Below are 25,704 nucleotides of genomic sequence, written 5' to 3'. Positions count from 1 at the left end.
CTCATTGCCTTCAAAGTCTTGAAATTTCAAAAATGTATTGACCTCATGTTTAAATACTTTGCATGATTAAACCTTCATAATTCTCTGAAGTAGAGAATTTCCTATGTTCATTCCCTTTGGGAGAAGAAACTCATTTGTGCTTCAGTTTTCAATGAGCAACTATGTCCCTTTGTTCAAAATTCCCCGACTAGTGGACCTTCTCAACATCTACCCTATCAAGCCCCTTCAGAATCTTATATGTTTCAATAAGACCACCTCATTCTTCTCATGAATGAAGGTTTAATTGTTCTTAAGCAGTCAACCCTTTCATCCCAGGAATCAACCTAGTAAATCTCTTTTCAACATACTCCAATGCCAGTGTTCATTTTCTTAAATACAAAGAGAAAAACTGTACACAATACTTCAGGTGTGGCCTCAACAACACTCTGTAGAGTTATAACAAACTTTCTCTATTTTCAACTCCAACCCCATCACAATGGAGGACAAAATTCCATTTACTTTCTCAATTACTTGTAGCACCTGTTTGCTGACATTTTGTGTTTCATGCACAGGAACACCCAGATCCCTCTGTGCCGCATTCTTCTGGAGTCTCTCTCTCTTTTAATAAGCCTGCTTTTTTGTTCTTCCTAACAAAATGTATAACTTCACACTTTCTTGCATTAAACTCTCTCTGCCAAGTTTGTATCCGCTCATTCAACCTACCCATATGCCTTGTCAGTTAGGTTCTCATCACAACATACCCTACCCCAATTTTTGTATCATCAGCAAATATGGATACATGTACTCTGCCCTCTTCTCCAAGTCAATAGTGCAGATAGTAAATAATTGAGGTGCGAGCATCGATCCTTTTGTTACATCTTTCTAATATGAAAATGACTTTAATCCTAACTCTGCCTCACATGTGTTCACCAATTCTCTGTTCATGCTAATACATTAATCGAATAGCATGAGTTCGTAGCTTGATTAGATTAGATTCCCTACAGTGTGGAAACAGGCCCTTCAGACCAACAAGTTCACACCAACCCTTCAAAGAGTAACCCACCCACACCCATTCCCCTACCCTTTATTTACCCCTGACTAATGCACCAAATACTGTGGGCAATTTAGCATGGCCAATTCACCTGACCTGCACATCTTTGGATTGTGGGAGGAAACCAGAGCACCCGGAGGAAACCCACGCAGACACAGTGAGAATGTGCAAACTCCACACAGACAGTGGCCTGAGGCTGGAATTGCACCCAGATTCCTGGCACGCTGAGGCATCAGTGCTAACCACTGAGCACCCGTGCTGCCCCAAAGGTTAGTCGTACACTAACCTTTTCTGTGGTACCTTATCAAATGCGTTCTAGAAATTGAAATACACATCTACTCATTCCTCTTTATTAATTCTGTTCGCTATGTCCTCAAAGAGCTCTAGAAATTATGTCAAACACGTTTTCCCTTTCACAAAACAATGTTGAGTCTTTCTGATTTTGTTAAGCTTTATCTAAATTCTTGATATTTCTTCCTTAATAATGGATTTTAGCATTTTCCCCAAAGAAAAGATGATAAGCATCTGAACTACATTTCCTGTTTTGTTTCCCTCCCTTCTTGACAGAGGAAACAATTTAGTGGTTTTCCAATCCCCTGGAACCCACTTGGAATCCAATAAGTTCTGGAATATTTTGATCAATGCCTCTGCAGCCACTTCCTTTAAAACCTCTAAATCTTCAAAACGCCAATGATACAGGACCAATCTAGTCAACCTCTCCTGGTACAAAATCCCTCCCTACTCAGGGTCAACCTCGTCTTCCAATGCTGGCATATCTTTCCTCAGATAAGGGTACAAATCTTTCATAGTTTTCTAGATGTGATCTAATGTGAGATTAAAAAAAAATACTGGTAACTACAGCTTACCATTTGTCATTGAGAAAATGTTAATCTGTTATTCAATGTGTAGTAGCAGAACAAATAGAAATGCAATTATTTACAATGTTTATTAGACACTCAGCCAAGGGAGGTGAATGTACAATCACCAAGTTGTGGATAACACAAAAATACAGGGTTAAAAATCACAGAACACCAGGTTATAGTCCAACAGGTTTATTTGGAAGCACTAGCTTTCAGAGTGCTGCTCCTTCATCAGGTGGTTGTGGAGTATAAGGTCATAAGACACAGAATTTATAGCAAAAGTTTACAGTGTGATGTATCTGAAATTATATATTGAAAAGGACCTGGATTGTTTGTTATGTCTCTCATCTTTTGGAATGAACATGTTGGTTTCAGTTCTTGCATATGTAAATCGCAGAACTTTTTGAAAGTTAGATCTTACATGGATTCATTCAGTTTTTGAGCTAAATAAAATGTAATTCTTATGAATCCATGCAAGATTCTTTAAATCTGTTTTTTTAGATTAGAATCAGTGTGAACATTGTGACACAGACAGTATCACACAGGACATCTGACATCTCCAATGCCAGAGGAAACAGCACAGAAATGCTTCACAGGAGGCTCCCAGGCACTGAGGATGTCACCTAGACAGGGGACGAAACGTTTGCAAGACAAATTCCCAGCTCGGCGAACAGAACCACAACAACGAGCACCCGAGCTACAAATCTTCTCCCAAACTTTGAGCATTATCTGGGCCAACATGACACCAATTGTTAAAGTTCACTTGAGAATATAACTTTAAAAAAGTTCTGCAATTTACATATGAAAGAACTGAAATCAACATGGTCATTCTAAAAGGGAACTTGTACAGTTCTTGTAAGACTTCTCTTTTTTTATATTAGAATCATAAAATCCTTACAGTGCAGATAGAGGCCATTTGATCCATCAAATCTGTAGCAATCTTCCAAAGGACATCCCATCCAGACCCAGCCTATCCCTATAACCCCACATTTAGCGTGGCCAATCCACTTAACCTGGATATCTTTGGATTGCGGGAGGAAACCAGAGCATCCTGCAAAAACTCATGCAGACATGGGGACAACATGCAAACTCTACACAGTCACACGAGGCTGGAATCAAACCCATGTTCCTGGTGCTGTGAGTCAGCAGTGCTAAGCACTCTATGAAATAAACTGCATTCCTGACAAAATAAAGGCAACATTCTATTTGCCTTCTCTACTGCATGGTGAACTTGTTTGCTAGCTTTTTGTGATTTATACAAGGATCTGAAGTCCCTCTGTGCTACAGTATTCTACAGTTCTTCTCTGTTTAAATGATATTCAGCTCTTCTATTCTTCCTGCCAAAGTGTGTCACCTCACATTTTTCCAAAATTATGGTCCATCTGCTAAGTGTTGCTCACTCATGTAGCCTGTTTATATTCCTCCACAGATTCTTTGTGTCACCCTCACCATTCGCCTTCCTGTATTTTTGTCATGATTTGGAGATACCAGTGTTAGACTGGGGTGTACAAAGTTAAAAGTCACACAACACCAAGTTATGGTCCAACAGGATCATTTGGAAGCACTAATTTTTGGAATGCTGCTCCTTCATCAGGTGTTTGTGGAGTATAAAATCATAAGACAGGATTTATCACAAAAGTTTACAGTGTGATGTAATTGAAATTATATATTCAAAACACCTGGATTGTTTGTTATGTCTCTCATCTTTTAGAATGACCATGTTGATTTCAGTTCTTTCATATGTAAATTACAGAGCTTTTTTAAAGTTATATTCTCAAGTGAACCTTAACAATTGGTGTCATGTTGGCCCAGATAATGCATTGGAGATGTCAGATGTCCTGTGTGATACTGTCTGTGTCACAATGTTCACACTGATTCTAATCTAAAAAACAGATTTAAAGAATCTTACATGGATTCATAAGAATTACATTTTATTTAGCTCAAAAACTGAATGAAACCATGTAAGATCTAACTTTCAAAAAGTTCTGCGATTTACATATGCAAGAACTGAAACCAACATGTTCATTCCAAAAGATGAGAGACATAACAAAACAATCCAGGTCCTTTTCAATATATAATTTCAGATACATCACACTGTAAACTTTTGCTATAAATTCTGTGTCTTATGACCTTATACTCCACAACCACCTGATGAAGGAGCAGCACTCTGAAAGCTAGTGCTTCCAAATAAACCTGTTGGACTATAACCTGGTGTTCTGTGATTTTTAACCCTGTATTTTTGTGTTATCCACAACTTGGTGATTGTACATTCACCTCCCTTGGCTGAGTGTCTAATAAACATTGTAAATAATTGCATTTCTATTTGCTCTGCTACTACACGTTGAATAACAGATTAACATTTTCTCAATGACAAATGGTAAGCTGTAGTTACCAGTATTGTTTTTTTAATCTCACAACCTTTTTGAACAATCGTGTTCTATTGGCAATTTTCCAATCTTCTGAAACTTTTCCAGACTGTAAGGATTCTTGAAAGATTACTACCTGCTTGTTCCCTCCTTTAATATTGTAAGCTGCAAGACATGTGGTCCAGGGGATGTATCAGCCTTGAGCCCCATTAGCTTCCTTAGTACTTCTTTTCTAGCGATAGTTATTGCATTTATTTCCTCTACTCCTTTTGCCCTTTGATCATTTAGTATGATTGAAATGCTATTAGTCTTCCTGCATTCTTGAAGACTGGTGCAAAAATACCTCTGCAATTTCCAGTACACCATTATTTCCTCAGCCTCATTTTTGAAGGGGCCGTTGTACATTTTCACCTTTATTTTCCTTTTCATATTTTTAAAGAAGCTCTTGTTGTCCATTTTGATATTCCTTCCCAGTTTATCCTGAAATCTATTTTCACTCCTTTTATTTTGATCAGTTTTGCTGTTTTTGAAAACTTTCCTAATCCTCTGGTTTCCTGCAAATCTTTGCACGTTGTATGTTTATCTTTCATTTTGAAACTATTCTCAACTGCTTCAATCAACCATGGCTGATTTATTCTGTGTTAGAATCCCTCTTCCCTCAGTCATGGTGGTGTCATTGAATGTCAAGGGGTGATGGTTAAATTGTTATACTAGAGATGTGTATACCTGGTGCTTGTGAGCAGTAATTGTTACTTACTGCTTATCAGCCCAAGCCTGGATGTTGTCGAGGTTTTGCTGTATATGGATAGGAATTGCTTCAGTATCTCAGGGGTCTGCAATCCCCAGCTTCTACCCTACTTCTGACTTTATGATGAAGAGTCACATGGGTCTGAAAGGTGAGCTCTGTTTCTCTCTCCAAATATGCTGCCAGTTCTGCTTTGCTTCAACACTTTCTGCTTTCAGCTTAATGAAATATCTAGGATACATTAAGGCATGGTTTGGTGAGTATGTGGTGACTACATCAGGCTTTAGCTTAACTAGCCTGTGGGGCAGCTCTGTCAAAATTGGCACAACCTCCACATGCAAGTAAGGTGGGTTTAGCAGGGTCAACAGGGCTGGGTTTGCCCTCGCTGTTTCTGATGCATGCGCCAGATCTGTTTTGCTACATCCCTTTTAGACTTGGGCCATGGCTTGACAGAATTGAGTAGCTTGCTGGCAATTGTAGGGTCATCCACATTGCTGTGGGTCTGGAGTCGGGTTGGCCAGACAAGTTTAGGCAGCAGATTTCCTTCTCCAAAGGGCATTATTGAACTAGATGAGTGGCTTTCATGAAAGTCATCATGACCAAGCCAAGTTTTTAATGGCAGATTTTTTAATCAAATCTAAATTCCACCAGCTGCACTGCTGGGATTTGAATCCATGCCCACAAAGCATTGAACAGGGCCATTAGATTATTAGTCCAATGACAACACCATTATGCTACCATCTAATAGAGTGATCCCTATAGCATCTGGTTATTATGCTGAAAATGACTGTTAACTATACTGTTACTTATATGTTGCATAGAAGCTCTTCCTTCCTACCCATGTAACTGAATAACCAGTTCTTACCAGGCTGCTGAACTTTGATTACTTGAGATATTCAGGACTGAGTTGGATAGATTTTTGTTGTGTGATGGTATCAAGGGATAGAGAAAAGCCAGATAAATGTAGTGGAGATACAAATCAAACATGGTCTAATTGAATGGTTGTACAGTCTGAGGGCTGAATGCTCTACTCCTGGTCTTTCCTTCGTTTCAAAGCTGTATCTGACTATGAAACTGCAGCTGAGCTGTTTTTGAATGTCAAGGTTTAACATGTCCCAAACTCAATCTTGCCTCAATTTTCTGGTACAAATACATTAAACATTGTTTAAAATAGTGTAAGTTGGGTTTCAGTTCATTTGTTCAAATAATGAAAATTCTTCCTTTACTGCGTCACTGAATGGTATCCTATGGATTCATCTCTGTGATTTTCCATCTAGTACTTCATATTCTCTCTCATGCAATTGAGGTGGTTGTTAAGGAGAGACTGCTTAATTCTCCATGCAAGGATGCAGACACACTGACACATGTATCATTCTGGTCTCCTATTTGCAATGAAACGTGTGCAAGCTGCAAAAGTTAAGTCACCTTGCCTCCTGATGGGAAAATCTCTTGGGCTGAGATCTTACAATGGGAGATATACCCAAATTAAAAATAATGTAAAGTATATGTGAGGCAATTTCTAGAATGTGGGTGTTTTGATGGGATTGTCTCATAAACTGAGCAGACTAGTCTTCTGAAGTAGAAATTCATGATATTGAAAGGAGGAGAATACTTAAGGAGTTAAATGGCTTAATCTTCCTTCCACCTGCTACAAACTTTTGTATATTTTAGTTTCATTTGTAAACTGTCATCTGAAAAAAAATTAAAGACTTCACAAATGTTCTGCTTGCAAAGGTAACCATTTGGCTGTTGTACTATCCTGTCAGCTTCGGTGTATGTGCTTGTCCACCTGCATATTTAAAAGCCAAAATACATCCATCTGCCCAGTTTAAGTTTGCTATATCACAACATTTATGGGGAGGCAGTGGTAATGGCACTGAGCAATTATTCAGAGGCCTAGATGTTGTTCAAATTCTACTACAGCAGATGGTGAATAAAATCTGAAATTAAAACCACTGTTAATTGCCATTTTAAAAATTCATCTGATTCTGCAATGCCCTTGAGCAAAGGAAATCTGTCACCCTTATCTAGTCTGATCTACATGTGACTCCAGTCCCACAGCAACTACCACTCTCTGAAATGACTGAGCAAGCCACTCATTTTATCAAACCATTGCAAAGTGCAAATAAATGAATAAAGCTGATGGACCACTCAGCACCAACCCAGAAAGGAAAGGGTAAACAGAGACCTGTTGACCCTGGAAAACCCTTCTCATTAATATCTGGGAACAGTACTAAAATCAGGAGAGCTGACCCACAGACTAGTCAAGCACCCATGGAATTATATGTGCAATCACACAGACCATGTCCCAGAAACCACCAACACCATTCTTTGAGGTTCCCTGTCCCACCAGCAACCCAGAAATGGTAGGATAGTGGTATACACCTAGGAGTGGGTTACACTGGGAGTCCTCAACATTGACTCCAGACCCAATGAAGTTCCTTGGCATCAGGTCAAACGTGGGTAAGGAAACCTCCTTCTGATTATCTCCCATCATCCTTGACCCTCTTGCTGATGAATTGAAACTCCTCCATGTTAAACACCCCTTGGAATTATGACTGAGAGAGGGGAGAAGAATGTACTCTAGATGGTGGACTTTAATGTCCACCACTAAGAATGATTCAGTAACACCACAACTGACTGAGCTGGCCAAGTCTTAAAGGTCATACCTGGTAGACTGGATCTGTGACAGATGATGAGGGACCCATCTTCACACTGAGCATACCCTCCACTCTGTTGTGTGACACTAGCACTTTGCTAAACAGGAGAGTTTTGAACAGATCCAGAAGCTCAAAGCTGGATATCCATGAGGCACTGTGAGCAATCAGCTGCAGAATTGTAGTCAGCCACAATCTGTAACCTCATGTATTGGCACATTCCCTACTCTAGCAAAACCAACGGGCAGGAGATCAAGTATGGATCAATGAAGAGAACACGAATGCATTTGAGGATTAGCACCAGTCATCCCTGAAAGTGAAGTGTCAACCTAGTGAACTGACAACACAGGACTACTTGCATGCCAAACAGCTGATGCAACAAGTGAACCCACAAACAGCAGATCAGATCTGAATTCTACAGCCCTGCCACATCCAGTCATGAATGGTGGTGGACAGTTAAACAACTGGCGGAGGAGGAGGAGACTCTACAAATATCCCCTTCCTTAATCATGGTCAAGACCAGCAAAACAGTACAAAAGTCAAAGTTGAAGTATTTGCGACATTCAGAGATGGCAGATCGATGACTCATCTTCACCTTCTCGTGAGGTCCATAGCATCAGATGCCAGACTATAGAAAATTCACTTTACTCTCCATAACATCAAAAATATGTTGAAGGCACTGGCTACTAACCTTGATAATATTCTGGCAATAGCACTGAAGGCTTAAGTTGCAGAACTAGCTGTGCCCCAAGCCACGTTGTTCCAGTAAAGCTATAACATTTGCATCTATCTAGCAATGTGGAACATTGCCCAGGTATTTCTTGTCCACAAAAGGCACGACAAATTCACCCCAGCCAATGATCACCCCATCAGTGTACTCTAGGTCATCAGCAAAGTGATGGAAAGGGTCATCAAAGTGCTATCAAGTGATACATACTCAGCAATAATCTAAGCATTGATTCTCAGTTTGGTTTTCACCGGGTCATTCAGCTCCTGATATCATTACAGCCTTGGTCCAAGTCTGGACAAAAAAAGCTGAATTCCAGAAATGGGATGAGACATTGTTGAGATTAGATGGGTAAGAAGCCTTTAGCTGTATATGGCATCAAATAGCCTTAGCAAAACTGGAGTGAATGGGAATCTACAAGATGTACTGCCGCAATTTAATTTGGGTTCCTTTCAACACTTTCCAAACTAGTAACCTCAACCATCTAGAAGGACCAGGGCAGCAGATGCATTGGAATACCTCTATCAGTGAGTTTTTCTTAAAGCCACATACTAATCTGAGTTCTAGCTATACTGATGTTCCTTCACTGTTGTGAGGTCAAAGCCTGTAACCCCCTTCTTAGCAGCACTGTGGAAGTACCCACACCACATGGAGTTCAGTGCTTCAAGAAGTTGGCTCACCACCACTTTCACAAGGGCAATGGATGGCAATAAGTGCTGGTCTAGCTAGTGACACCTATTTCCCAGGAAGACATACATTTTAAAAATCAAGTTTTTGAAGTTTTCTTTGTTTTTCTTCCTTTTTCCAATGCATGGAAAATTAACTGGAAATAAACTTTGTACTATACCACAAAAGCAGCAAAGAAGACACATTCTGTAGTTGGGTCAAGCCAATGTGTGAGTACACTCTGCTTTCAGATATAGGTAACTTGCAACATAGAATCATGGAATGAATGAACAGAGAAGGAGACCATTGGCCCATCATGGCTATGCCACTCTATGCCATGAGGCTGAAATGAAATGGAATCAGGCAGTTGTCAACAGAGGTACACCATGCAAATACCTTAGAACTGAATTAAGAGTGATGGAAAGACACTGTGGAAGGGGCTTACAGCCATTATTAGCAAAGGTTACAATCAGCAAGGTTTGCTATGCTGTTACTAGCTGTACAACTAAATTGCTTCAACTCTTTAATTTAGTCAACATTTGTACTAACATTTGGAATGTGGGTCATAGGTACATTCAATGTTTATTGCAAGATGTACTTACAAGAACAGGTTCTATTTCAACATTTAATTTATTCCTATTCTCCAATCCATTGCTGATAATTCAGTCACTACTTGCACTAAAAACGTTGAATTATCAAGTAATTTGAATGATGTAATGAATAGAATTCAGCACTGGACAACAACTCAGATCGTCGGATAATTGACTTTAAATTACTTTTTGCCTCCTGAAGAAGGATGGTGTGCTGCTATTCACCTTAAGTACAAAATCTAGTCATTTTTCTCCTTCGCAAGCTTAAAAATAGGAGATCAATTTTAATGGTCTCTTTCTCCTCTAAGCAATAATAATTAAACTCAGCATAGTATGGGTACAGAAGCTGAACACTTTCTGGTGTTTATGGCTTATCACCAAACTATATGCTGTGTTTCCCTAGTGGATTATCTGGACAATGAGAACAGGAGACTAATAAGGTTTGGGCTATTTATCTTTTATAAATTTGAAGGTTGTTAGCCTTATAAAGGCACAACCACCCTTTACAGCAAAAGGTTATCATATCAAACTTAAAACTGACCAAACTCTTGCATTCTCAATCAGATCAGCCTCATAAAATGTGTATACACAACGCTAAGACTCTAAAAAGGTAATGAGAGTCTTTCTTCATGTAGTGTGTAATGATAGAAGTGTAGAAAACCTGCAACAATAAGCTAACTCTTGCTTCTTTTTTGGTGAATAACAGACTTCTAATCAACAGCTCATAAATAGAATCTGATTTTATCTAATCAGAACATTTTTAATAAACAGATTGTTAGAAAACAATGCAAAATGTCAATACTGTCTTCACACAATGCCCTTAATTTTAATACTGTCTTTTGAAATCCACTCCTATAATTACCTGCAAGGTAGAATTGCTGAAATAATTTGGCACAGTCTGAAGATTTCCACCATCTAAAGCATGCAAAAATTCAGAACGAAGTTGAGACAAAAGGATTAACATACATAGCTTAAAGCAAATCTCATGTGTCCACAGATCTTAGTGCAGCAATGTCATAACATGCATTGAAGGAAAGGATTAGTGAATAGCATACAAGTTTATCAAGATCAGTGCCAATTTCACTAAATGCTCTGACGTTCTTAGCGGTCAATTTAAGAACTATGGAGGTAATTTTATAAGGGAAAAAGAGACTAATTTTAAAAGACAAAAAGAGATCATCTTCTTAATTTTTAGATGCAATATAACTAAATCATATATGAACTATACCTATGCCTTTTCTGCTGGAGGCCATGTGAACCATGAACCTCCAGCCCTACTGGAACAGCAGCCCATTGCCCTAGCATGTTTGGTGTGCAGCTAAGTTTCAGCCAGACATAACTGCGAAAATGCTGCTGAGATGGGACTATGTTGGGAACTTTTCTGACATGGCTGCCCCAATCTGCCTGCTTACCAGGTCATCTCGCTGGGACATTAACATTCCACCCGCCCTGTCCAAACAAGCCTACTTGGAGAGATGACATTTTCAACCTTATCTCTCTCTCCCTCTTCTGACCTACCCTCTGAAAAGCTTCTGTGAAGTTCCTGGTCATGCCTTTGACAAGGAAAGGAAAGAATTCACATTTATATACCATCTACCAAGTCCCTGGTATATCCAATAACACTGCACAGATAATTCATAACCATTGACTTTTTAGTTGGCTTGTTAGTTTCAGCAGGCAAATGCAGCAGCCAATTTACACACAGCTAGGCCCAGAACAGAAAATATTTGCAGGGCTCCACTGAATGGACTGGGGAGTGGAACTATCTGACTTTTTATAGTGGAGTGCTAGTGTCAGACAGACAATACCTCCTTCTATGAAAAGCATTCTATTCTGTGTCTCAATAATAGTAATGAGATAACTAACCAGTTGACGTGTTTTTGTACTAATTGTTTGCAATTGTTTGATGAGTGATGGTCAGAAACTGATGGCGTATTCCCAGCTCTTCTTCAAATAAGGCTACTCTATGCTTTATATTGAAATGAACAAATAGACAGGGTTTTAGTTTAAAAAAGATTATTTACTATTTGAAGTGAAACACTGGAATCCTTGAAATTAAAAAAACAACCATAGAAAATGCCTCTCTGTCCTTTGCCAATGTCTAACAAACATAATACTTCTCATATTCATCTATCGCTTTTCCTCTAGGATCTGTTCCAAGTCTTCTGAGAATTCATTGGTATAGTCAGGCCTCACAGTGTCCCTCTAGCAGTTCATTCATCACTCTCTGAATAAAGCAGTTTGTCAACACTACTCCATAAGTAGTTACAAGGAAGTGCACCATACAAGCCATTTTCTAATTTTCCCTCCCAGCCGTACCTGCAACATGTCCAACACTTCCCCCGTAGTCATCTGGGATCAAGATTCATTAAGTAGGCAATCGTGAATGTGTAATAATATCTGAGCACAGATCAACCTATGAAAGATAAATCTTCTTGTTTCCAAAACAATGAGATAGGAGGATACAATCCACATTGCTGCATAGCTTGAACATGATGTAAATAATATGTGGGTGTTCCAACTGCTATCCCTCCCACAAAAGTGTCTCTTTTACAAGAAAATGACTCGATTAAAAAAAAGTGCAGTTTTATTATTCTAACCCCATAATACTCCTTCTGAAACCTTCTTCCATTAGAGATGGCATTAAAAAATATAATGCATTATTTGTAAGAATTTTGCAAAACAATAAATACTGCAGCTTCTGTGATGTTCTTCCAGTTATTTTCTCCTACATATAAGTAATCAGTTTGTCTGCAAGGGGGAAAACTTTACAAGAAAGATCCATCCCTGTCATCGATCAAAGCTTGTGCATATGGCACAGAGACACACAGACCAGCGGATTGACAGGTTCCAATCCTGTTGTTGCTTGCTTAGACAATCTCTGCTGGCAAGGCATGCGAGTGTACCAATAGTTCCACTATTCCTCACTCCATCCTCTGGCCAAGATAAAATAAAGTCATTTAGATTAGATTACTTACAGTGTGGAAACAGGCCCTTCAGCCCAACAAGTCCACACCGCCCCGCCGAAGCATAACCCACCCATACCCCTACATCTACATCTACATCTACCCCTTACCTAACACTACGGGCAATTTAGCATGGCCAATTCACCTAACCTGACATCTTTGGACTGTGGGAGGAAACCGGAGCACCCGGAGGAAACCCATGCAGACACGGGGAGAACGAGCAAACTCCACACAGTCAGTCGCCTGAGACGGGAATTGAACCCGGGTCTCTGGCGCTGTGAGGCAGCAGTGCTAACCACTGTGCCACCGTGCCGCCCCAAAGCACCGTGCTGTGGCTGCGTTTGGGTAGACTTTGAGTGAGAACACTATCAGTCTTGATTTCAATGACCTTCGTGATTCAACAAGTCTCTGAAACTCAACATTAAGGCTGTTATCTGCAACATCGTGACCTATCGTGAGTGAACGCCATTAAGGATAAGAAGATAAAAGTAAACATCAAGGACACAGAATAATGAAATAATATAGCAGAGAAGGAGGCCTTTCAGTCCATCATGCCTATGATGGCAGCAGATATATGTGAAACCAGGCAATCTGGCCCTTGAGTCTGAAGGAAGACATGGGCAGGTTAACAGCATAGGAGTCAAACTGTTGGTTGCCGATATTCCTTGGTGTTAAACATACACAACAGTGATTAGTGGGAATCAGTCTATACTACATGCTTCAGCTATTTACTTGTCCTCATTTTAATTTCTTCAGCTGCTGAGGTTACGGAGAGACAAAGATAAGTCTGTCACCTCCATATTGTTTCCTTCATTTTACTGATGGGAAAATTAATTTTCCCAGAAAATAGGAGGCCACTATTTATTTAGTAAACTGAGGAATATTTTTTAAGTATCAGCAATCTAAACACAGAGAGAATGAGGGTGTATTCCGATCCTCCCAATCTTAACACAGTTCCCTAATGACATGCTCTCCCCAAAGATTCTTTGCACCGCTAAACTAGCACTTCAACAGCTGCTGTACAAGACGAAGGATGACTGGAGGGGGAGAAGGAAAAGCCAAATGAAGGTTAATCAAAATCTGGTTAAGAAAATCTGCAAATGTTTAGAAACTTTAAAAGCAGATGCTGCTGTCACTCAGTATTGAATGGCACTGGATTAGTGGTGCTGGAAGAGCACAGCAGTTCAGGCAGCATCCAACGAGCAGCGAAATCAACGTTTCGGGCAAAAGCCCTTCATCAGGAATAAAGCTGATGATAAAGAAGCAGTTGCCATTCAAATGAGTAAAAGGCATTTAAAAACGCCCCAGCTTAATGCTAAATTTTGATTCTTTATCAAATGTTAGTACGTTTTGTTTGTAAAAGTGGACTAACATTGGAACATATGAATCAAAGCATGAAATGCCTAATTACACTTGTAAATACTGCACTTAATTTAATTGATTGAACACTGGAAAGGTAAATGCAGTTATGTATTATAAGCTAATCTCCATTATCTAATAAAGGACATGATCAAAGCACAAAATATAAAGGATCCAAAAATTCTAACAGCTTCTTTTCATCGCATTTATTGATTTCAATATTTTGCTAACTCCCTTCATGCTTCCTTTTCATCCATTCATTCAAGTCTCAAAATACTAGAGAGTTAGCTAGAAAAAAATGTGGAGTTTTGGAAAGGGAATGAAGCTAACCTTAGTTTGCTTGTATTCATGGTGAAAAGAGAGCCATGATTTTGTGGCACCAGCCTCATGTAAATCAAACCAGCGAGTGGGTGACTTAACAGAAACATAATGCCGTTTGTTATATTAAGGCTTGCCAACATTGGGCTGCTTAATGTCAGAGAGCTGCAATCCTGTATGATGCTCCTTGTCAATTTTATAATATCTTTCTAATCACAGCACATGTTCTAACCATTTCCAAACTGAAATCACAATCAAAGCCCTCATATTGCATATTGAAATTGGCTACTGCCTGAAACAGGAAGATTCTAAGGTAAGTCCCTTTCAAATTAGCACCAGCGCCAAGGACAGTATGCCTATTAACTCCACTCTAAGGACATGACCGCTCTAATTAAGTCGTAATCTTCATACTTTTCTACTCAGAGAAAACAAGGGAAATCAGCCTCAAAGTGTGACCAAGATTAAATTACAGAATCGTCGGCATATTTTAAAGTGAAATATACATGTGCTTTCTCTTTCCAATCTTCTCCCCCTCTATATTCCCCCATCTCCTGAGGGCAGTGATTTACAGTGAGACATGGCAGGCCTTGGTACCTGGTTTGCTTCATGTGCAAGTGTAGAGTGGAGATGTCAACCAGCTACTCCCAATGGGCTGAACATCACAGCTGAGTTCACTGCTGTCCTTACCAGACATATACATGCACAGATAGATCCAGCAGTATTCAATGAACAGCAGTCAGAAGTGGACCCTGACTGCTTGTTCTAATCTGATACTCTGAAGGTAACTGTACCACTCTTTCAGTAAAACTTAGCACCAATAAAGAATTAAACTCTGCTTGGAGGTATTGCTGGTGCACGCAACTATAAGGGCAACTCAATACTTACTTCACCAACAAATCTTAGAATCTCTACGGAAGCAACACAGCATTCCCAACATTATGGTATTTCAAAATTAAACATATACAAATCTAATTGTTCATTGCCTAAAACAGTATTTTCATTTGTTAACTCTCAGAAAGTGACAGCACTGATACTTCCAGAATTTAACCAACACTACAATTATGCCACAGCTATGATTTCCTTTAATGAACTCATCAGCATGTTTTAAAACTGGGCGTTAGACTGCTCTGAAGCTATAATAAGGAACAGGAGATGACCTTTTTCAAGGTGTGTCACACTGCTCCCCTCCAGAATCACGTCCAGACTTGACTTTACAGTTACTTTGCCGCATTTGCATCACTGTGAAACATAAAGATAGTAGTACAACTGTAACTTTAGATTTCATCATAAGTTATAACCTAAGACAAATTGCATGCTGGAGTACTGCATACACACCAACTAAATTCCTGTCTTATTCAGCAATGACAACGGGGCTAAATCATATACATTTCTGGTATGATACCTTTATTTCAGCCACTATATGGCCTTACTATAAACAAAAGTAAAAGTACACAATTTGATTTACTAGAAACTAAATATCCTGAAGAAACTTACATTTAAATAGATATTACACATTTTGTTCACTTGTTCTTTACAACAAAAATAATATCAAATACACAGCATGTATGAAAAAGATCAGTTTTTCGTAAAAATCGCATGGCTTCTGGCTTGATTCCTTTAAGAATAGACCATGTAGACAAAGTCTTTGGGTACAATAACAATCAGCTGTGCCCATAATTTAGGAAGCATGAACTGTAATCCTAATTATTAAAGTGGGTAAAGAAATTTGACTCCACACTTTACATAACCTTTTTCCTTGTGGTCTCAATTGACAAAAAATTCCAATGATAAAGCACCAGCTTCTTTGCAATGTTAGAAAAAAAAAGTGATGAGGATACAACGTTTCAATTTGTAGGGTGCCTTCCGTGTTTAAGTAGGTCCGATAAAAGGGTAGAGTGAAAAAAAACTGTGGGTTACCATGCTGAACGTACCTACTTATAAAAGCATTTCAGAACAGGGTTCTTCCAAAGGGCTGTTGATTTATGCGGCTGCATCCCATCTCATTAAATGTTTGTTGCTGTCAGTCTGAGGTGGTGTTCACAGCAGGCTACCATGTCATGTCACACCAGGTATCATGATTCAACTGAGGTTAATAAGTATAAAGTATTCTGCTACAGAACAGTTTACACATCTCAGCTGCACCATTTAACATGCCAGGTCAATGTGTAACTTATTTGTACATTTAAATAATTTTGCATCAGATCCACATGATGTCTCAAGGTTCCCTGCACAGGTAAATCAAACTTCAGTATTTCAAACTTTGCATAATAGAGTGAGCAGAGACCTCAGCCAGTGTTGAGGAAATGTAATGTTATACCAGTTTGCATTAAAAGAAAACCTTTCATAAGCACAATAACCTCAACAAAGATTTTCCTATGTAAGCATTTACTGCCAGTATCCATGGCAATGGATTTTCATGCTGTAGCTATGAAATTCACATTGTTGCCACTAACCACTTAAAGCCCTGTTGGGAAGCCTAGTGAATGCCTGACAAAAGTTGATGCAAAGCAATAGTTGTTGTCTTTTGTTGAGTTGCCAGGCTTCTAGCAGAGTACTATTATGCTTCAGTGATTGAAGTGGCCATGTTAAAACCCTATATATAAAAAGGGCCTAAATTTTAGTGACAGGCATGAAGTGTGATAATGCAGTGGACAGCTATGTGGGGTAGACCTTTTATTTTTTTTTAAGAATGACATCACATTGATTCTCTCTGGAAAGCCCAAAGTTTGGTGAAAGAAAGTCTTACTAAAATATAAGGGCTAAGCTTAACTCAGAAACTCACATAAGGGTGAAACAAACTGAGCCCTTGTGCTATGAATTCACAGAATTGGTCACAAGTGGGAACTTCAGATCAGAAACCCCAGAATAAGTAGTCAACCTGTATCCGTCAATGGCATTTCAGCCCAGACAGGAAGGAGTAGATTGGTGGAGGTAAATGTTTGTGAATATTGGGTAATTCTGATATATCGGTAATGCAAATTTGGTAGAAGCAGAGAAATCCTAATAAGATGTATATAAAGTTTTTTTTTAAAAAAAGTACAGCTTGTAATAAATTTCTTCCAGACAGAACATTGTAAATGAATATTTTAACTGTCCACAACAATAACTAAATGGCTGACAGATTTGCTGTTTCCACAACTCTCAAGTCCTTGTAAATGTATCTCAGTAAATGTTACAGCTTAAGCAGCAAGTTAATATTAAAGCTTTGCAATGGTGATCTGAAAACCAGTATCAATCCCTTGATGAAATGACAACCTTACGAATATTCCCAAACATAAATCGTACACCTATATCATATGATGGCAATTTTGATTTCTTTGCAATTAAATTCCAGAGACAACACTGTTATCAGCATACACTTCTGAGAGGACTGAAAAATAATTGTAGAAACTACTGTAAGAAAAAATTCTGCTTAGTAACGTGATCATTTCCATGGGCTTATTTTGATTTCTGACAGCCATTACACCAATTCAGTCGCAAACAATTTACATCAGCCGACTGCAACAGACAGAATAATCAGTTGTGGCCATTCAAAATCGTTTCAAATAATTCGCATTGAACTGAATTGGAAACGGAACACAACAGCTCAGTGATCTAAAGCTCTCAAACGCGTTGTTTTATTCAGAAGCACTACCGAACATAAACGTCGTGCTTCCCGTGTTCCTGTTAACAACACAGCCCCACAATCGTGTGCGTTCATTTTTATTATTTCATAGGGAGTTGCCTCGTTGAAAAAACACCGTTTGCAATGTTATCGTTTGTTTTATACCGAGTTCACGCAAAATATAATTCCTCCAATCCAAAGGGGGTACCTTCCTGACACTGTAATAAAATGCACACAGCCCCACAAATTGCACTTCAGAGATGGTTGATTTTTTTTTATATAAAAAAACGAAATTCTTTCAAAACTGCTTCGGGCCTAAAGGTTTTATTAAGATCGACTTCACCGTACCAACGGAAGCTTCTCGAGCATTTCAAACTCTCACTTTACAAGAGATATCGTGGAAACCAAAGCACTGCAGTAAGCTTATTTCTCTGGAGGGTTAGTCCGTCGGCTCTCGATCTAACCATCTAATTCCTACACTTTAAATATACATTCCTATACATTAAAATCCCACCAACCGCGTCAAAACAAAAAAAACTGAAGGCACCAAGATGCGTTGAGAACTCGTGGTGCCGAAAGTGTTTAATACATATAGTCCGCGGTTTTTCGCCTTGGGAATATTTCTCTTAGGGATATGTGCGTGGCGAGGTTAAAATTGGGGAGTTTTTATCTGCTTCAGTTGACTGTTCAAATTTTCAAACCGCAGGGACCAAACTTTCAAACAAGTTTTTTAAAAATACGCCCTCCCCCCTAAAAAAGTATTCCCCGCCACACACACAGACACACGTTAATGAGAGGGCAGGTTTGGACCCAGTCTGACAGACAGGGAGCTAATAGCTCTGGATTTCCCCTCGCGTCTGCTTGCCCTACCGCCCTACCACCTGTTACTGCGGGGACTGCAAAGATCACACACACCATCCTGTAACTTGCCTTTCTTTTTAAAAAAAAATATACAAAAAAAAAGTGAAAGACAGAAATAAATCATGTCATTTTTGAAAGGTTGAATTTTTGTTTAGTCAAGAGGCCGAATAAATCAGCCAGCTGTGATGACGCGTGCTGCGTTTCCCGCACCATCCCGATCAGAGTTTGTGCCTGGGCTTAAAGGCGCCGCCTCTGTGCATCAACTTGACACGTGAACTCTCCAAAACACTTGCAACAAACTCCTCTAGCATTTCTACTGCCTCACACCATTAAACCCCACTCAGGCAAGCAAGATGGACCGCACTCTGCCAAGAGTTTACACATCTTTCTCCCCCTTTTCTTATTTTCCTCCTTCTCGCCCCTGCCTTTTTCTTCTTTCCTCCCTTTTATCCCATTCTCTCCTTCCTGCTCCCCTTTTTTTTCACCTTCCCACTCTCCCCGTTTTTCTTTCCCACTCTCTTTCCTCTCTCTTCTTTCCACTCTCTTTCCTTTCTCTCTTCTCACTTTTGTTTTTGCTTTTCTCTCCTCCCTGCTTTCCCCTTCCCTTTCCTACTCTTCCCTATTTTCCATCTCTCCTTCCCAATCCCCTTTCTTTCTTTCCTTCATTCCTGCAGTTCCTCTTTTTCCTTTGCTCCTTCGCGCTCACATCTCTCTTTTCCCACCTTGGCCTGTTCTCTTCCTACCTTGTGCTCACACCTTAGCTCCCCCCCCCCCCCCCCCTTTCCACCTTCCCCCTTCCCCCTTCAACACTTCTTCATCCGCTTTTCCTTTGCGCGCCCCCATCTTCTCCCCCTCTCCCACCCTACGCTCTGGGATGGTCTGGCTGGAATTAAACTCCATAAAGGAGCCTTTTCTGTTCCTGACTGTTGGGTGGGGAAATGGAGAGCGCAGTTTGCGATTATTTAAACTTCACGATTATTTAAACTTCACGATTATTTAAGTAAGGACGCAATAGTTAGGAACGCTGTTAATAATTGAGAACAAGAACCAATGAGTGCATATAAAACACAACTTTAAGCCCCACGGAGTTCTCCTTTCGGAGTGTAACTAACTTTTGTTTTAGAAAATGAGAATTCCAGGATACAGCAAGGCCCATTCACGTCCAAGAATTCACAATCAGATTTCTTTTCTCGCCTACTCTGTCCCTTTCCCACTTGAACATCTATTTGGGAAGATGGCACAATTGCCCTTCAATATTCAAAACTGGATTTGTCTTTTATAATCAATACTTTCGGTGGCATTTCCCAGCCGATCAAAGGCAGTCAATTGTAAACGCTGCTTTGATTTCCAGGCCGGCGAACACACTTGTTGAACCGGTCAAATCCAGGCGCTTGGTTTTGAGTTCAAACTGCGCTCCCCAAACCCGTCCAAAGTGACTTTCCCCAGAACCTGTATTCATCCAAAGGGCCTGTGTGGAACCGCTGGCGCTTTCATACTGCATTCCAGGCCTGACTGCGAGATTCTGTTTGGGAAATGTGTGAAGGATGGGCTTTTTAAAAATTATTTTGAAAGATCTTTAAAAATACCGACCCGGGACGGGCTGATTCCGCTCCCCACCTCCCCCCCCCCCCCCCCACGTTTCTTTCTCATATTCAGAACTTGCACAAATATCTACATCTGACCCATAAACGTGGGAATACAGAATAATTACAGATTGAATCAAACTCTCAAAGCCTAAGTGACACCTCAAACACCATTTTAAAAAAATATTAAAGCAATCCCGCCCGGTGACTTAAAACAAAATGTATTATTTAAAGACAAAAAAAAAGTGGTGTCCGAGAAATGTCTCAGCACTGGCCGATTTACGGGACTTTTATTTGGGAGCTCGCTCGCTCTCAATGCAAAGTGTCAACTCGACTCCTCATGCAACAGCAGTGGCTCAGTGTGTATGTCCCATCACAGCGAATCTTTGGAGGGTTTTGAGGTGGGGGGCATTTTGTGTGTGTGTGTTGAGGAGGGGGGTGGGGGGAGCTGAAACGGTCCAGGCCGATAGGATTGTAACGCCTTGACATTGCTGTCCCGGGTCCACGGCGACGTGTGCGTCACTTTGCCCGAGTGCTTTGTTTTATACTGAGCGACCTGCAGTTTCTCCGGCAGCCCGCTAAGTTCAGAGAAGGGATGAGTGGTAAAGGGGCCCAGGTGATGACACTGCCGGCACCTTCAGTGACACTCCCCGTCCCTCCCCCAACCCCCCCCCCCCCCCCCCAAAAAGAGAGAAAATTAACAGCAAAGTTCCAAATGGAGAGAAACAGCCAGGTGGAGGTAGGGGCTGATCCACGAGGGGATTTGAATTAAACACACACAATACATTCGATTCCGTTCAGTTGCGATTTGTTTCGGCAGCACTTGCTTTATTATGAAGGAATACTGCTTGCATATTGCTGATTCTTTTGAGGATAATGATGGCGAGGGGGAAAATACTTGAGGTATCATTTTGGGGTTTTGTGGTCATGTTGTACCCAGACATAAATGGAGCTTTTTTTTAGAGAGGAAAAAAAATAGATACAACCATTCCTCATGTGTTAAAATTATTCCCTTCGAAAGTAAGGTGACAGTATTAAAATATGTACTCACAGCTATGCCACAAACTGTGCTCCAAACACCCATATCCACAATTACACTGCCAATCTCGGCTAATATCGATATTATTCTCATTGTCGTTCCACACACACACACACAATACAGTTACCAAAAACAAAAGAAAATTCTTGACATAGAACATCGACCAAGTTCTCTTTGCTGAGGGATGGTCACTGTCAAATTATTGTGGCACCGTTACTGTACGCTAGAACAAGGACAAACTGCATGAAAGAAATGACAGAGAAGATTCCGCTGGCTTTTCCAAGCGGAATCTCGGAGGCACCGACCCTCACGTGAAATGGGAAGAAGCGAATCCATGATTACATTTCCACCTTGACGGAGTAAGGCAGGCCCAGAGTTATAGGCCTCGAAACTGACATTTGCAAATCAGCCGTTTTTGTTTTGTTATTATCACGCATTGAATATCCAGAGAGAACGTGGGAAACCCCAGAAATACGGCCAGGAAAAATGCGCGGGTTTTGTTTTGCTAGCAGGCTTTTATATTCCTATTTTTTTTAAAATCCCTGTGTCAAAAGCTCTGGTTAACAAAGAAAAACTCACCGTCAATAATAGTGACCATGGAAGCAATATTTTGGGGGTGGGGGGAGGCTGTGATGGCAGCTGACTTTGTGTTTTGCAAAGCAATCTGGAAAGTTGCGGCGTCAGTATCTCCCCCATCCCTCAAAACAATCCTTATTCACTACAGAAGAAGAAAAAAAAATTAAATGGGGTACAGTCTCCTTGTGTTCTTTAAACAAGATGGGCACGAACTTACTGTTCATAGTCTTGTTTGCAGTAAAGTTTCCTGTCTCGGTAATAACAGCTCCTGGTGAGAGGCTGATGACACACGGTACACTGCAGACAATGTTCGTGCCAAGAAGCTTCATTCACTCTCATCAGAAAGCGATCCTCGATAGGTCTTTGACAACCGTCGCACACTTCTTTATGTTTACAGTCAGAACCTGTAGCAATAAACAAAAAAAAAATGCATTGAGAAAAGTATATCTTGCTGGATGATGGGTGTTTTTTTTTATTTTGGCTATTTTAATATTGACGAAAACCCCTTCCCCAGCGCATCGATCTGTACTGTATCTCCCCCACACCTCATCCCCGGCAGAGGGATTCACCGCGTTCTCCACACTTGTACACGCAAAGGTTAGTTCAGGGACAGCTCGGGAGAATGTGTCACTCCTTCAGAAAAGAGACGTGGGTTGTTGGAGGCAGAAAACAACTTGGAGAAAGTTAGTGCCGTATCGACCGGCAGCAATGGTTCCTCAAACGTTGTTTCATAAAGAAATCACTGAGTGTCCGGGAGCTGCTTGACACATCTGCAGCTGGCCACTCAGACGGTGAAAGGTTGCACACAAAGCCAGCAATGGCTTGGTTCACGATATGCAACAAATGGCGCTTACTTTGTTTTCAATTAAATGAGACTGTATAAATGGTATAAAGACTTGATTTACCCAGTAGCATTCCCAGGGTAGCAGGACCTGAATGTAACGGGTGCTCCTCCATTTTGATGCCGTCCAGCATCTTTCGACACTCAACTTCTCTTCTGCTGAAGCCCCTGGTCAGAGATTCGGGACCTGTAGTGAGAGCCATCCTTAGGATTACTATTCTGAAAGCACCAAGCGGCGTCCACTCACACATTCACCACCCCTCCCCCTCCCCCCCCCCCCCCCACCTTCCCACAACTCCCAACTTTAATGCTAACTTTAGCACAATCGATACAAACTATTTCTTACACACGTTCACATGCACAGGAGGGAGAGAGAGAGAGAGAGGGGGGAAATGAGGCGGCAGACAGATCGCTTTGTAACTTGGTATTGGTGAGTAATTGATCGTTGCACTTACAAGATCAGCACTTGGTTCAGTTTAAAAATAAAGGCTGCTCTGAAATAAAGACGTTACTTATTGGCACCTGGGGGAACCCAGTGAAGGAGGAAGGGAGCAGTGCTGAGACTCGCCAGGACAAAACTTGCAATCCAATCTTCTCGGGGTGATTTCTCTCTTTTTTTGAGAGATGGTGAAGGAGGAAATGAACTAGGAGTAAATCCCAAGAAGCGAAGCTGAGGTTTTCCCTGGGTGCTCGGGTGGGAATGTGCCATGGACCCTTCTTTGCAGTGGGGTGGGTATAGAGCCAGGGAGAGCGATGGGGGGGGGGGGGGGGGCGGTGGTGGGATGGAGGGGGGGGGGAGGGGGGTGGAGAGCCCGGCGCACGGATACATACGCCAGCACGCTGGAGATGCGCCTCCCCCCCCCCGCCCCCCCCACAGCTCGTGAACGCTGTCTTGGCCGCTGTAGTACTGCGCCTCCCACGGGCCCGCTCCACTCATTCACTCTCTCTCTCTCTCACACACACGAGACCAGGTGCGGTCCCCACTCACCGGCAGCAGCTTCATTCTCTCTCTCTCTCTCTTTCTGTCTCTCTCTCTTTCTGTCTCTCTCTCTCTCTCTCACACACACACACACACCCCTTCAAACTCGCAACTTCCCAGCTTCAAGGCAAAAATAACGAAAGCGAAAAAAGCTGACAGCGAAACGCACCCTGATTTCTCTCCCTCAACTTGACTCACCACTGATTCCCATTTCCCCTCCTCAAAACTTTAAAAAAAACAAAATGTTTGACGAGACAATATTTCAGGATAAACCTGGCGACATGCACATTTCTGCCCTGGAAATGTCAGCCGGCCTAAGTGACGAGTTAATGGTTTCGGAAACGCTCGTGTTTTTGTTTATGTTAAAATGACAGGGGAGGAAATCGTTAAATGTGACCAATTGCCGCCCAGAGACTTCGCTCCGGCTGGGAAAGGCGAGAGCTCCCCGAGATACCGAGGAGAACCGAAGGGCGTCTTATTCGGGCCACTCGCTTGTGCCGGGACTGATAGAGTGGCCGTCTTTGACTTCAGTTAATATAAAGTGTGTTAAATGTTTACTGGAACACACACACACGCGCGCACTTGTTTAAAAGCGAACGCTGCACTCCCCAGATTGCACTCCCCAAAAGCGAGCAAAGACTTGTCTTCTCCAGCAGGGCATCGAGCGAGCCTGGACACTTGATGCGCGTTCAGATTTTAAACCAATGTGCCCGCACTCCTAACGACTTGCTGGTATATTTTTAAAAAATAAAATACAATGTTAAACAAAAGCGAGGCTTCACGTTTGATCAGATTTTTGATGATTGTTCGCTGACAATGAAACGAATGTTGGAAAGCCAGGAACACTAACGAGGTTCCTTTTATTTTATATTCCTGAGCAAATTGCGAACCTTGCACCTGGCTCTCGCGTCTGATAATCTCCCCAGAAGCAGAGAGGCGAGCTAGACTGCGCTCGGCACCCTGATATCTACGCCCCAGCGACAGCCTGTATCTCTGCGCTGAAATATGCAGTGATAGATTGCTCAGATATCGGGCGGCTTTGCCGGCACCCATTGTCATTTTGTCTCCCCCTTTTCGACTGCAACAAGGGACTGGAGATAATATTCAAACAGGTCCTTCGAAGCGAGACATCTGTAAATATCCTCCTCATCAAACACACACACCCGTTTGATTCTTGATTCATCTGACATCTGCACTCGCCGCCAGCAAGTGTGTCCTAATGTCTGTCACTAAAATATAGTCGGCGCAGTAGCTCTGAGAGTGGTTATATAAATAAAGAACGCATCTTCTATCTGGACGGTTAATTTGGGACGTTTTGTTGTGTTCTTTCTAACTGCGCGCTTGGCGTTTTGAAGTCGTAATATCTCAATTAAAATATTTTTCGTCTTCCTTTAATAACATCTGAATTTCATCAACTGCATATGTCCCTAGGTGTGAGTGAGCCGCTCTCAGTAAGATCAGTGTCGGCGGCTTGGTTATGATGTTGGACAAAATATCTCCCTCTTCTCTGATCAGACTCTGGATCTTTACAACAATTATTGAAATGATTTTTAGCGGCAGACTTCACTAACTTGCGTGTAAATTGCCCCACTAAGGGTACTAGACAGTCCCAATCATGCTCAATTTATATTTTTAAAAATGACTTTAGTCTCTGGACTGGTCAGAGGAGATGGATGTGGATAAGTTGCAGGATGAGCGAGTTAAGATCACGGAGTCTTCCTTCATTAGTGCTCAAGCGTTAAATAAGAGGGGCTTTAAATAAAATTAGACATACACACATCACTGGGCCGCTTTCACGCCTTTAGACGTGGCTGCAAGTGGCCTCTCACGTTTTTAGGTGAGTTTAGGCGAATTTGACCGCGCCAAGACTAATGCAACTTTTGAGTCGATCGAGCACAGTCAGTGGGGAATTGTGACCCTCAGCCGCTAAACCATTG

General features: G+C 41.1%; 1 protein-coding gene across 9 annotated transcripts in view; it reads right to left on the bottom strand.

The window, feature by feature from the left end:
- The window catches only part of lmx1bb (LIM homeobox transcription factor 1, beta b), a 210,241-nt gene that overhangs the window by 171,106 nt on the left and 13,431 nt on the right, over nucleotides 1–25,704 (bottom strand). For 6 of the 9 annotated variants that reach the window (XM_072565900.1, XM_072565902.1, XM_072565901.1 and 3 more), the window contains 2 exons: nucleotides 22,853–22,975; nucleotides 22,165–22,351 (listed from right to left, as the gene is read on the bottom strand). In XM_072565900.1, coding sequence (XP_072422001.1) covers nucleotides 22,165–22,351; nucleotides 22,853–22,922 — 257 coding nt within the window. In that variant the 5' untranslated portion in view covers nucleotides 22,923–22,975. Of the gene's footprint in view, nucleotides 1–22,164; nucleotides 22,352–22,852; nucleotides 22,992–23,243; nucleotides 23,515–25,704 lie in introns of those variants that run through there. The other 3 variants (XM_072565898.1, XM_072565899.1, XM_072565906.1) reach the window with 2 other exon arrangements.

This window comes from Chiloscyllium punctatum, chromosome 49 (genome assembly GCF_047496795.1).
Source record: "Chiloscyllium punctatum isolate Juve2018m chromosome 49, sChiPun1.3, whole genome shotgun sequence".
Classification (NCBI taxonomy): domain Eukaryota; kingdom Metazoa; phylum Chordata; class Chondrichthyes; order Orectolobiformes; family Hemiscylliidae; genus Chiloscyllium; species Chiloscyllium punctatum.
This window is presented reverse-complemented; position numbering and strand designations above follow the sequence as displayed.